The sequence below is a fragment of the Ambystoma mexicanum genome, chromosome 7q (assembly GCF_040938575.1).
Source record: "Ambystoma mexicanum isolate Mex_15411 chromosome 7q, UKY_AmexF1_1, whole genome shotgun sequence".
NCBI lineage: Eukaryota > Metazoa > Chordata > Amphibia > Caudata > Ambystomatidae > Ambystoma > Ambystoma mexicanum.
This window is the reverse complement of record NC_090941.1, coordinates 519193166-519207747: the sequence shown is the minus strand read 5'-3', so window position 1 is coordinate 519207747 and position 14582 is coordinate 519193166. Positions and strand designations below refer to the sequence as shown.

Below are 14582 nucleotides of genomic sequence, written 5' to 3'. Positions count from 1 at the left end.
TTAGCGTAATAGGTGGATGATGAAGCAATGGCGTTGACCTGCCTGTTCATGTTGAGATTAGAGTCTAACTCCCAGGGTTTTAACTGTGTGGGACACCGTTATGGGTATATTGTCGATGATGAATGAACAGTATTTATTGTCAAGGTTACCCAGGATGGCGGATGAGCCGATCAGCAGAAGCTCTGTTTTATCACTGTTGAAACAGAGCCAGTTTTCTGCCATCCAAGCTTGGATGGTGCTATAGATGGAATTAAGTGTGGCCTTGTCTGCTTCGTAGCCGCCTGTGAGTGGAATGAGCACCTGGGTGTCATCAGCATAATTGGTGAATGAGATGCCCAGTGAGTCAAGAAGGTTGAAGAGGGGTCTCGTGAAGAGGTTATAGAGTGTGGGCGCGATGCAGGATCCCTGCGGCACTCCGCAAGTGATATGACTTGGTGAGGCACAAGCTGAGTCGGATAATACTTTCATGGCCCTTTCCTGCAGAAAGGAGGTAATCCATTCACAGGCTTTGGGAGAGAAATTGGCTGCAATGGAAAGGTGGTTGCATAGGGTATTATGGTCCACAAGGTCAAAGGCGGCCGATAAATCGAGGAGCAGCAGGAGCGCTGGTTTGCCGGTGTCTCTGTCATCCATCTGGTTTTTTAGGTCGAGAAGGGCAGTTTCGGTCCCGTGTCGTGGTCTGAAGCAAGACTGCCAAAGGCCAAGAAGGTGGTGGTCCTCTATGAATTTGTGGACCTGCAGGTAAGCTGCTTTGTCCAGAATTCTAAGCAAGAAGGGGACAGTAGTGATGGGTCTGTAGTTCCCTGGTGCCGATGGGTCAAGAGAAGGTTTTTTGAGGAGTGGTCGTACCCAGGCCTCTTTAAGGTCAGTAGGGACCAGGCCAGACTGGAAAGAGGCATTAATGAAAGCTGTCAAAAATGGGGCGAGAGTTGAGCCACAGTCTTTGATGAGCTGAGCAGGGCATATGACGCCCTTGCAGTTGGAGGGTTTGATCGTTTTTAGAAGAGAGATGACTTCGGACTCGGTCATGTCCTTATAGTTGAATAAAGTGGCGGAGTTGGCTTTAATGTGCCTCTCCTGGTTGTCGTTCTGTGAAGCAATAAGGTGAGAAAGAGCCTTTTGGTGGGCCAGGATTTTAGTTGGCAGGGTATTAAGTTTGTTGAGCATGGCTGATTGGATCTTATTACACCAGTTTTCATCCTTCAGAATGGTTGGTGGGGGGGTGGACGGGGATTCTAGCTCCCTGAAGATGGCGAAAATTTCCTTTGTATCTGATTTCGCATTGGCTACCCTAGTGTTGAAGGAATTGGCCTTGGCGGTGATTATTCCTGATTTGTACTTTTTAGAGATAGCTTTGAAGGCTAGTTTGTTTGAGTCATTGGGTTTTGCTTTCCAGGCTGCGAGGGCGGTTTGTTTTTTTGCGCGCAGCTGCAGGAGTTCCTGTGAGAACCAGGCATTAGTGTGCTTGTTTTTTTTAGCTTTCTTGAGGGTGAGGGGGGCGATAGTGTCAATTGCTTTGGTGATCGTGGACTTAAATGCTTCAGCTAGAATTTCAGGGTTGGTTGAGAAAGGGGCCTGAAGGGCGGGAACTTTGGGGAGGGGAGTGATCCTTTCCACAGTGAGTTGGCGTGAACTTCTGGTGAAACCTTGGGGAGGGGGATGAAGGGGTTAGGGGGTTCTTTCGAGATGTCGAGGTCAAATTGGATGTAATGGTGGTCAGACCATGGGATGGGAGAGTTTTCAGTAATAGTTACTGGGCAATTGAGGTGTGTGACCCAATCCAGTGATCATCCTTTGAGATGAGTGGGATTGGAGATGGCCTGGGTGAATCCTAGGGTAGATAGCGCTTTGTCCAGGGTAGCTGCATGGGTGTCAGCGAAATCATGGAGGCCTAGGTTAAGGTCTCCTGTGAGTAGGACTTTGGACGTGTTTTTAAGGGTGTCTGATAATGAGTGGAGGAGGGCATCATGGAAATCAGAAACTGGGCCCGGTGGTCGGTAGACAATGTGGAGGGCCAGAGTTACGTTAGGGGAGAGGTTGATTTTGAGTGGGAGGTGGTTGCAGCTGTTACCAAGGTTACCTCCCACTCTCCTCACGCATAGGCATTCTTTGGCAATAAGCGCTACTCCACCACCCCTAGTGAGGGGTCGGTCTTGCCTGTAGATGGTGTAACCGTCAGGGATGGCAAGGGTGAGGGCTGGGCCTGAAGTTACGTTCAGCCAGGTTTCGGTGATCATGAGGAGATCTAGTTTATTCTTTAGAATGAGGTCATGGATGTCTGGTGCGTGGGCTAGGACAGAGCGTGCATTGACCAGACCACATTTGAGCAAGGTGGCCATTGGGGGTGTGTGATCTACTGTGCAGGCAGAGTTGGGTCTTTGGGATGGTTGTGGGGTGACATGGGCGGTGTGGGCCGCAGGGCTGGTAGCAAGGAGTGTAGTAGTGGCAATGGGTGCATGAGGCACCAGTTTACATGCAGGCATAGAAATGGCAATGGGTGCATCAGGCACCAGTTTACATGCAGGCTTAGAATTGGCAATGGGTGCATCGGGCACCAGTTTACATGCAGGCATAGAATTGGCAATGGGTGCATCAGGCACCAGTTTACATGCAGGCATAGAATTGGCAATGGGTGCATCAGGCACCAGTTTACATGCAGGCATAGAATTGGCAATGGGTGCATGGGACATGAGCTTGGTGGGGTGTGCAGGAGTATCTGGCATTTGTGTAATACCAATGCTGGTGTGAGGATCAGCGAGGGTAGAAACAGTTGGCAGTGGCAGTATACCAACAGTTAATAGGCAGCAAAAGTGTAGGGTTCTTTTCTGGAAGTCCAGTGGATGATGATGATGATTGTTCGTGCGCAGGGTAGCATCTGAGAACTGTGTCCTGTGTTGATCTTTGTGCGCGGGACATCATCGCGGTTGTAGGGTAGGGTTTGTCTCGGAGTGTCATGGTTGGATTGTTAGGGGACCTCGAGAGGGGCCAGGACATGCTGGAGGCGCGGCGTGCAGTGCGCCGAGGTAGGCAAAGGGGTGGTGCATGGTGTAGACCTTCATGCGGCTAATGGGGCAACGGGCGGTACTGGAGGTTCTTGCGCCCACCCTTGCGTTCCGTATGTGAGTGGAGGGCGCATGTGCGAGGGGGTGGTGGAGCGGTGCGCGATCGCAGCCGCAAGTTCCTGAGGAATGGTGGGGGTGGGAGTATGCGGCGCGTGGCACAAATGGGTACATTAAGGCTTCTGAGTGCAGCCTTACCTGTAGTGGGATTGCTCGCGGCATCGACCAGCGTTGGCAAGCAGCGGAGAGCAGCTGAGAGTGGAGAAGGCCTTTTCCTCCGGCCTTCTCCGCACGGCTTCGCCTGCCGGTGCACTCCCTCTCCCTTTAAGGCAGGAGGGGAGGCTCTGGCATGGCGGATGGGCCAATCCTGGCCTGTTGGGTGAAACGCAGGGCTTCCTGCTCCAGCAGCAGCATTGCTGGTGTCCATGGCGACCGGAGCGGCCATTTCGTTGCACGCTTGGTCCTCGTGGAGCGGGGAGGGCTGGGAGGACTCAATGGCGGCATGGCTCTCCATTGCAGATCCTGGCTTGGATGGATCAGCTGGATGTTTCCACAGCTGATGCCCGGGGCGCAGCGGAGCAGCTGAGAGTGGAGAAGGCCTTTTCCTCCGGCCTTCTCCACACGGCTTCGCCTGCCGGTGCACTCCCTCTCCCTTTAAGGCACGAGGGGAGGCACTGGCATGGCAGATGGGCCAATCCTGGCCTGTTGGGTGAAACGCAGGGCTTCCTGCTCCAGCAGTATGATATGATATGGCATTTGTGGTGTCCATGGCGACCGGAGCGGCAGTCCTTAGTCAACTGGATGAGAAAGGTAGGGAGCACCCCGTTTGCTTCATCAGTAGGAAACTGAAGGAACCAGAAACAAGGTGGGCAACCATAGAGTGTGAATTTTTTGCCATTGTGTAGGGTTTGAAGAAGTTTAGACCATACTTGTATGGATCTACTTTTGTGATTCAAAACTGACCACCAACCCTTGAGATGGTTAATGCAAATGAAAGGGGAGAACCCAAAACCTCTGAGATGGTCAATCTGCCAGCAAGGATTTGATTTTACCATTGAGCACAGAGCAGGATGTCACCACCAAAATGCTGATGGACTCTCTAGGATGTTTATAACCGACTAGAGGTAGAGATTCTTCCAGGAGTGGATTAAATCCTCCTGTCCCTTGGTCTGTGGGGGCGGGGGGCGAGTGTTAGGGAGAATTCTCGATAAATGGCTGATTCCCCTTACCTAATGAGTCCCTCAGCAGCTTTGCTGGATTTCTAGGGTTTATCTTTTCACCTGGTAAGAGCCTTGTGGGCCTTGTGAGCCTTTTTCCCACTCTTACATGTGTTTTGCTGTGTGTGTTTTCACCTTTTGTGTGATCTTGGGCACTGGAGCCTCACCTACTCCAAGTGCACCACTTTTTGTGTGTGTTACACAGCACCTTCAATGCAGTGACACTGGGTTGTCTTTGAGACTTCCCTCTGACTCCATTCTTCTGGGGCTGACTACTGTCCCCCAGAAGCAGGTAAAGTTGCCATTAACTTTATATAGTCACTTTAAATTACAGACCCAGTACACCCCATTTTACATGGAGTACTGGAAAGGGTTAACTGCTATCCCTTTTTGTCTGTGCCTCTTGGAGCCTTGTTTTGCTCCCTTAACGTTCGACTTGGCTGGTGGCAGTGGTATCTACCCGAATTATACTAAATAAACGTGGTATTATTTTAGGCTATTATAGGAGCCTCGAATATAAGCCCGCTTGACAAAATACATTTTGTTTTGGTTCCGGCTGGGTTTATTCGCCATTTCTTTTTCTTAAAGTCTTTCTCGTGGTTTACTCTATGTGACAAACTGGGGATGATTCCTTTGTTTGCTGTCTTTTCGCGGGCTTCTGCACAGAAGCCCTCCTTAAGGTGCCTGATAGTCTAGAGGGGCAGGATGTGAGGGAGGGATCTTCGGACCCCTGCCCTGGGTTGCCTTAGCAACCCAAGTCGCACTCTTGTCTGATTGGCTAAGGGGACTGGCCTTGCCAGGCCAGCCACCCTGCTGTGTGATTGACAGCCAGGCTGTATGAATGGGGGAAAACTGTATAAAAAGCAGGTCTCTGGGACTGGAAGAGCAGAGTCGCCACTGGAACGAAAGAACCAATGAGGAACTGGAAGAAGAGGACCCCTACAACGACTGAACCGCCCGGTGAAGCCCTGCTGCAGGTCCGAATCACCAAATCTGACGACAGAGAAGATCCTCCAGGAAACATCTTCCCTTGAGCTAGTGGGACCAACCAGTTCGCCCAAACTGCAAGCCAGGACCCCTCCTCTGGTCGAATTCGCTGTACAGAGCTACAGTGGGCCGGATAGCCAGGAAGGTCGGACCCTGCTTGGGTTTTAAGGAGCGCACCTTTTATTAGTTGTTTTGCTCTGCTGCTGGTTTCTTCCCTCAGTGGCGCAGGACCCTCCAGTCTTCCTACTTCTTGTCAGTCCGACAGTCGCTTCACGAACCGTGAGCCTGCAGGAATCACCAGGCACGTCCGCCTCAGCTGCAGCTCCCCCTCCGTTTTAAGGTACTGTGCAAATCCGGTTGTGCGTTTCGCTCAGCCCCGGTGAAAGTATTTGAAATCTTTCTCCAGTTCGAGGGCTTGTCCTTCTCTTCTCTTTTACCTAACTTTTCTACCGACCAACCTCGTCCAGAATCTGTGCCACGAACTTTACCGCAAACTACACTGAACCTATTATCTTGAGCAAAAGACTTTTGAACCATTGACTTTGGCCCTAAGCCTTTTCTATCTGATTTTACCCTTGTAGTCTGTCTTGTTCAGTTGCTCTGCTTACTTACCTGTTGGTTTTGCCTAATTTCTAATAACTTTGTCTTTCCCTGCCGTTTAAATTGCTGGAGTGCCATTTTGCTCCCACTTCATTTTGTGTGCCTAACTTGTCTAGAATTTAAGGGAAGTGGTGTGGTTTATTTTTGATTGTGATTTTTATCTTGCTTATAATAGTGAAATGTTATACAACTGTTAAATAAATATATATTCTTTTACTTAGAAACCTTGAGTCAGTGTTTGCCTGAACCATAGTAATTGCTGTCCCTTGTGTAAACACTTGTACTGCTCACTTACTCTTGAGATAAGTCTGGCTGCTCCGCTACTGCTACCACTAAAACTGTGTAGTACAGGCTTGTACCAAAGGTGAAATTGTACTGTCACTTGTAGTCTTAATTGCATGTAGTGTTCCCAAAGGGTACTGCATGCAATTCTGCCTAACATCTAGTTATCTGGCAACAATGAAAAATAAACTTTAAGAAATTGTTTAAAAACCGTCTTCAGAGAGCATTAAATGGCGCTTCTAATGAACAGATTCCATGACACCTGAACAGCCAAACACAGCAGGTCATACTATGTAAATGGATAAAAGGCAGTGTAATCAGTCTCTCGTCCTTCTTTGCTGCTTGTCACACCAGGTGAGTGCTGTGCAAGTGTCCTCTTGTACGAATTACTTGCTAGTGTGTGGTGTTTTCTGTGAGAACTTTGTGTTAAATAGGCTTGCCGACCATATATTCAAGTGCATTGAAGTCACTCACAACCTTTATATTCAGCACTAATACCTATCTTGCAGCAATGGGGATGGCCATGGATACTAGCACGGCACTTTAATATGCAAGTGCATTCTTGCCATGATTAGATTCAGATTTCCTTGCAGCTCTGACTGAAGACCTTCGAGAGGTCTGCAGTACATCAAAGATAGCTTCCTGATTTTCACTACTGGGGAACAAGACCTCCTAAGCTTCCACAGAAGAATTAATGAATTTCATGCAGCCCCCTCAAACGCTCTTACTATCCAGAAAAAGTAAATTTTCTCGATACCAGCATTACACCGAAAGAGGACCAGCTACAGAGCACAGAATATGGCAAGCCAACCGATCAGGCGACATATCTGAAGAGTGACAGCTTCCATCTAGTGTGAACGAAACATGCTACAATATTCAGCCAAGCGCATTAAGATACAACCAAATATATATATAATTACAGGACCTGTGGTAGCGGCCCTGTAGTAATGGTTAAATTGCTCAACTCATAGGAAGAGCACATTTTTGGTGGCTTATAACTTGCTTCCCCTGGACAAATCCGCATGAAACTTTGCAAAAAAAGTATATGGCCCCGTCAGATTGATACTGCGAAGTTTGGCCAGGTTTCGTGCAGGTGTGCAAAGTCATAGGGGGTGTCCCAAAATGTATGTTTTTCCATAGACGCAAAGGAAAAAACATTTTACTCATGCCTACAGCCCAAACCGCTGGACGGATTTTCACCAGATATGCGGCAGGAGCGGCGGCTTGGTCCTGAAAACGTGATTTTGTATATTTGGCATTAATCCGTCCAGTAGTATTTTTTAAAACGGCCCAAAAATAGGTACAAATACATTTGTGATATCTGGGATTGGTCCGCTGACCCATTTTCCTATTTGCTCCACCGATTGGACGGTGAAGACCATGAGGTGCGTCATATTTTCTGAAACGCCAAACATGTTGGATCTGCAGACAGCCCTGTGTCTGTGGACAGCGCAGCGAAGGAAAAGGCCTGGGAAACACATTTATAGGTATTTGGAGGTGGAAAGAGGGACTTGGCAGCGTGAGGAAGTGGAAAAAAGATGATATGGAGCACTTTGTAAAGGTGGAAAAAGAGCATATGGGTGGTGTGGTAGTCCGTGAACACTGCAATAGCCTGTGGAAAGTGTCCTGGACGGGCAGCATGAGAAACACATTTGGGGTTATTTGGTGACTGAAAGAGGGCTTGGTCAGGGTAGGGAAGTGGAATATAGATGATATGGGGATGTTTTCATAGGTGAAAAATAGGGTTGGCGGTCCATTTCGATGTCTGCAGATGTTATTTGAATTGGGAGGGGGGAGTTCAAGGTGAGTTGTGTTATTCCAATATGTATTCTATGTCCTTGTTATGTTTGGTTTAATTATGCTGTTGTGGTTGTGGCCAGTGGCCAGATTCTTGGGTGCATGCACCAAAGAATCTGCCCACTGGCCACAACCATCATAATAATATGTGTATAGTAATTGAATCTAGCTACAACCATTATAACAAGATGTGTATAGTAATTCTAGGTATTTTAGGGGCAGTATACAGTATTTGTAACATGGTGACATAATACAAATGAAGTGCAAGTAAAACTTATGATTTCTGTACAATTGAGGGTATAGGTTGAGTTTGTTGTACATGGTAATGAAGGAAAAATCTTTGCTTCTTTCTCTGTGAACAAAACACAGTATAATATGTTAGGCATGATAGTTTAAAATGTTTCATTGCATACAATCTCACATATTCGTGTACTTTTTAGACCCTCATAATCAGTACATTCTAAGTACTATGTGTGGAACAACATTACTGTAGGCATTTGTTAGATTTTCTGGTAATCTCTGTTTTAGAGTAACGGATATGTTGCATTCAAACCAACCACTTCTTTTTTTAATATATGCAGTATAGTGACCTGCAGTGGTTGTGGCACCAGTGTGGTAGATTATGCTTACTGTGAAGGTCTTCTTGCCAAGAGATACTTGCCTGTGTGTGAAGCTAGTAAGCGTGCAGTTGTTTGTGGTACCATCTGCGTCGTACCTTAAAAACATTAGTATCAGATATTGGTATCAGATATTGGCTATGTGAGTTTATGTGCACGGTGGAACGATTGCCTGAATTGCAAAAAGTGAATAATATGGCATGATTTGCATTTTGCAACAGCTGATGAAATGGAATGGATTCACAATTTGGTATAGATAGATACACAAATCGTTCGTTCATTAGGGATGTGCTCTTGTGAAACATGTTTGCAGAGAGTGCATGTATGTTTCCACGTGTATGAAATCTGGAAGATTTAATTTATAGGTATGTTTTTGGTTTCCAGTACTTGCAGTAAGTGCATTAGGCATTCTTGTGGATCATCCTGTGTGTTTGTAGTGAATTCTATTATTCCTGTACAATATTCCAATTCTTACCTTATTCCTGAGACACTGTAGTGTTATCAAGATTATTTGTGGCATTTCTATGAAGGACAAGCATTTGCAAAGAGAACTGGCCTGAGCCGTTCACGTACATATTTTGAACAATTGGTGGCAAGTGGAAGAGAAGATTGATTGCTACATTTGCATCGCAGTTCACACCAGGCATATTAGAATATTTAAATGTACCACAAAGTTCTGTCTCTGTGTCATTTGCTGGACCTCCACTTGTTTTTTTAGAAAAAATATTTCTCTTTCTATCTTCTGATGGATGTGCAGTTCTGTTTGCACTAGACCGTTTTGTGGTTGAACTGCTTGATGGAGTAGCAGTTCTTTTTTGTTTCTTTGGTGGTATTGTTGGGAGATCTTTTACAAGTTCTGTTTGCATTCATTTTGTTTTTAAAACTTTAACTTTTTGAGGATTAGGGTACATATCTAGATGGGGTGTGTAGAGTGGATGTAGTCTGTTGTACTCTTGGATGTTAAGAATGTCAGCCTTGATTTTGCATCAAAATTGACTAGGAATAGTCCTTCGAGTGTACGTAGATGTGAAAGTGCTACATAACTCATACCCTCTTTAAAGACTGTTGCCAATGTCAATCAATGCCTGATCTAAGGTTAGACCTTGCGATTTGTTAATAGTGACAGTATTTGCATGAGACAGAGAGAATTGTTCTCTGCGTACAAACATGTCTTTGAAAAGAAGGACTTGTGCTATTCTTTTAATTTCTGCAAGTTTGTCAAAGTAGATGTTGACAAACTGAATGTTGTCATGTGTATATGTCTGGAAGCCAACAACTGTACCAATTGCTCCATTGACTAAACCTTGTTCTAGGTCAAGGTTCCGTTTAAGAATTACTCTACAGTTTAGACACAACATTAACCTTTTCTCCAATCCAGCTGTGTTGGACATAGATTATTCTAAGCTATTTAGTCATGTTGAGTAAATTGTTCCATGACCTCAGTAGCAGATGTGTTATGCACATATAGCTCATGGATTAGTGTACTATTTAAAATTGATTTAGCATCTTTAGTAAGCAAAACAGTTCTAATGCTTTTTAAAATATTAGCCTAGATGAGATCTGCAGACAGACGCAGGTTTTGAGTTAGTTCTCTGTACTGAAAATGTTACCAGAGATTTACATTTCCTATGCTGCCGAGTGTGTTGCAGCATTGTTTGTTTTGAAAATATGTTCACCTTTTACTGGTGTTAACTGTAGGTGGTCTCCAAAAACAATAATGTGTTTTCCTCCAAACAGTTCTTTGTAGTCTGTTTTTAGGACTTCTTGCATTCTGAGGTGAATTAAACCCAACATGAGGTTGGAAAACATGCTTAGCTCATCTATTAGGAGCACTTTCATTTGTTTCAGAATTCTGCATACTTCAGTAGCAGCTTCTGCTGATAATTTGTAGTATTCTAATTTGTTTTGGTGTTCTACTCGAAGGCGCCGTAGTCGGTGTAAAGTTACACCTCCTATGTTGTTGGCAGCTAAACCTGTGGGGGCTGTTACAACAGTCGAAAGGTTGTTGTTTATTACGTTTTGTAGACATTTGCTGATGATTGTAATTAAGAATGTTTTTCCAGAACCAGCTTCACCACTTACATAGAGGAGCAGAGGTTTATAATCTTTACAGCTACAAGTTTTAGTTTCATGCTTAAGACCATGTTCAATTTCTTCAGTGACTTGTAGATAAATGGTGAGTTGCTCATCATTTAGCCTTGATTTTAGCACTGACAAGTCTTCTTCTGATTGTTTATATTGATATGTGGTATTTTCTACTTCAATCATGGCTATTTCTGCTTCATTTAGAATGAGTGGTTATCCAAGTGGTTCTTGGCTTCCTGTAAGGGAAGGTTGACTGCCTTCAGGAGTGTCTTTATCTAGGTGAGCTTCAATGTCTTCCTCTTGTTGGCGTTCATTGTCCAACATTTCTTTGTATGGGCTGTTTGAAATTGTCATTTGTTATACTGCTTTCACTTGCATTGAATGCAGTTTCAAATGAATCATGGTTACCTAATAATTCTTCTTCTTTTCTCCATGGTTGGAGCACTTTTACCCTCTATTTTTGATACCCACAGCTTATCCCTTGGTTTGGAAGTGGGGACATTCGGGGGATGGAGGAGAGGAGGGCTGAAGGTACTTAAGCAACTTTATCCAGCAGGTTTCCCCGTTTGACTTCGAACAGTGCAAAGCAGCATTGCAGAAAAAGGAGAGTGATTTAGTTAATGCAACTAAGGCACTGGATAACTAACCCCACTATAAAGCTTCACAATGCATCATCATTAGGGAAGGAATACACACATTTGACTCTGGTGGTATCAAACCCCCATATGCATAATCAAATATTCCTTGGAACCCTTGTGCGAAGGTGGAATGAAGACATGTGCATAGGCAACTTACTCCACATGTGGTGGTGCTGCCAGAGGCTCAGATATACTGAAAAGAGTTCCTATAGCAGATCAAATATGTAGCTGCTATTCTCCTCCCACCCAATAGTTCAGTTGGGTGATAACGATGATCAGGGGCTCAATACTGTGTGTAGTCTAACTGCAGCCCTGCTAACTCACTTTATGAATGTGGCTATTATATTGATGTGGTAGCCTAAGGTATGTTTTGGTGATAGTCATTAAAACAAAATCTTCTCTCAATAATCAGTGCACCACATTTTTAACGGAGCTCAAGGTAGGCGCTGCATAAGAAAAGTAAGTGATTAATAGTTTCCATGCTGTTCCTACTAGAATAACAATGGTGGGGATACTCTGAATTACAGTCCTTTACTAGACTTGCAATTGGCAAAATGCCTAATCTCAGTTTTAATAAAAGCAATCTAGTGAAGTCACTCTGTGCAAGGACCAGATATTCCTCATAGTAAGAGAATTTTTTTTATTGTTACACAATTTTAAAAATGATTACTTCTTGAACAGAGTGATTTTTCTTGGTACCATGCAGAGCATTTCTCTTTAACTAATCTGTTTGCACTGTTTTTAATAGTGTGTGTTTCCCCCCCAGCATTCACTCTCTGATTTCACCATGTTCTTATATGTCTAAAGCAAGGGATTTGGGATATCCCACTTTGATTGAATAGATCAGATAACTCACCTCAATATGCTGATAAACCTGGTTCTGTATGAAGTTTTAGCCAGTATAAAACCGGTTTACAAGTGATTCAATGGATAAACCGCCAAACTCATAATGTACAGTAATATTCGAGGCAGACAAAGGGAGTCCCAATAGTTGTTTGAGGAAGTTATTTTAGTTTCGAGCCAACTATTTACTGCCAGAGTTGCCCCAAATCTCGCTACGAACAAGCTTGTATGCCTTTCGCTTTGTAGACAGACATACCCCCATTTTCTCATGCAAATCTTAATACAGAGCCACTGTTTAAAATTAAAGTTGAACTAGCTTTGGTAAGCTGTTGCTGCCATGTTCCTGATCTGCTGAATCTAATACCCAAATAATCATTTGTATTCTAGTCAACAGTATGCTTGCCATGACCTTTTGCATACATGAAAATAGACCTTCAAATCCAAACATTCTATATCAGGTTTTTCATGAATGTGATAATATGTTGAACTGAGTGATCCATTGCCTCATTTGATATATTCTGTATGCTACGTTTTATGATTTCTGTTTGTGTACAATCATTCCTTAAAAATAAACTCCTGTGTCAGTGCTTCAAATAGATGTCACATGGATTGAAATACTAATTTGAGGACCAGCACCTAAAAACAGCTGCATTGTTTTTTCATCATCCAGTGAGCCACTGCTACCTCTGGGGGGCGAGGAGGACTCTAGCTGACACATGAGCTACACACTATAGCGTTTTGTTAATCGCATGTGGCCCGTTATGCTTTTAATATCGTCTAGAGGTTTCCTAAGAAAAATGCACAAACACATAGATCTCACATAGATCTATTTGCATGACACAAGTTAGTCTACGTTGTTAAAGGTAGCACCTGGTTGCAGTTGGATCAAGCTGACAGGCCCATTTAGGTTACAAGCAGCTAAAAACAGCTTTCAGCAATTGTCAATCCCTACAGCACTGGTTATGGCATATATCAATGCTTGATGATTTTAGCATACTCAAATAAGTAAATCCTTTTGTTATTATTTTCTAGGAATCATGGCAACCCAGTTTTCAACTAGGTACAAGATGTTTGACCCACCCATATTACTGCGCAGACCTCTTCCTCCGAAATTCCTCCCTGCACTCAACCAACCACCACCAAAGACATCCAGACATCCAGGTAAGCAACACTCATAAACCCAAACAGTTTTATTGATCACTACTTATTGTTTCCAATGTCATATAGCAGAGTAAATGGCAAGAGGTTGAAATCAGGCCTTTAGAATACAGATCAATGTGCCTTATACCAGTACACATTTGAACTTTTCTTAAGGAGAATCCTAGGCAACATGAAGTAGAATAATGTATCCTCTAACACAGCTAGTTACACCAAGACATGAACCATATTCAACTAACATATTTGACAGAAACTCGTATGGGATTATTTTCAATATTGAATGTTCCCACTTCAGCGTGCTCAACAGGGCTTTTTATTACATTTTTAAAATCCCTGGTGAGGGTTAAAATACAGGTGTAAAATGGTTGTTGGGAGCGTAAAGCTGCATCTACCATCATATTTCCAGTATGACACACTTTGGCTTTGAAGCCGAAGATCACTCTGCCACCATTATCACGTTTGATGTAATGGCTTACATCTTACATAGCAATGGAATTTCCTCTAGCTTCATAGTAAATTCTACACCAAGACGTCTATCAAGGGTATGTCATATGAGAAATCTCAGAGGTGGAGGATGTATCACTGTAAAATCTTCAGTACCGTAATATTTTGTTTATCAACTTAGCTGACAAAATGAAAGGCAGCAGCTGTGAAAGACTTCAATAATGTTGCTGTTTCTTCGAAAACGCCATCACTGGGTTCTGCTAAACTGAGGCATCATTTATCAGCTGCGGTTCAGTTTTTAAAAAGCACATTCTTCCTCACTTGTTTGGATCAGATATTCAAGCGTATTCACGCTGTGTCAGTACATTAGCTCCTATGCTTAAAGAAAAACATATTTGAGCATTCCATCTTGTTTCATTTTTGTCTTTCATCATTGAAGGCACAATCCTTTGCCATACATTTAGAACCTGGCCCATATTTGAAGTTTTTGTAGTCCTAGTCACCATGGGGCTACTTCATGTCTTCCTTCTTAAATTTGAGCAACACCTTATTTTGGTTTCAGATGTGCTCTCTCTTTTCGTTGGTGTACAGACCGACAAAATATGTACAGCATGATAATCACATCAATGTAATTCTCAAGCTCTTCGTTCTGTTCATACAATGAGTGTAACATGTTTGTGCAAAGTTATCAAAATTATTCTCAGAGTGGATTAAACAGCAGAGAAAGTATTGATCTGATGAATGTCTGACGTGAATTCCTTGTCAATGTACATTTTAAAAGAGATCGCTGGGATATGTACTATGGTTGTGCAATGTAAACATTCTGATGCAAAATTCTACATACAACAAAGTAGC

At 43.8% G+C, this 14582-nt stretch overlaps 1 protein-coding gene across 4 annotated transcripts in view; it reads left to right on the top strand.

The window, feature by feature from the left end:
* LRRC63 (leucine rich repeat containing 63) overlaps nucleotides 1–14582 on the top strand; it is a 418560-nt gene that overhangs the window by 26023 nt on the left and 377955 nt on the right. For all 4 annotated transcript variants that reach the window (XM_069640387.1, XM_069640384.1, XM_069640383.1 and 1 more), the window contains exon 2: nucleotides 13158–13286. In XM_069640387.1, the coding sequence (XP_069496488.1) occupies nucleotides 13158–13286 (129 nt within the window). The remainder of the gene's footprint in view (nucleotides 1–13157; nucleotides 13287–14582) is intronic.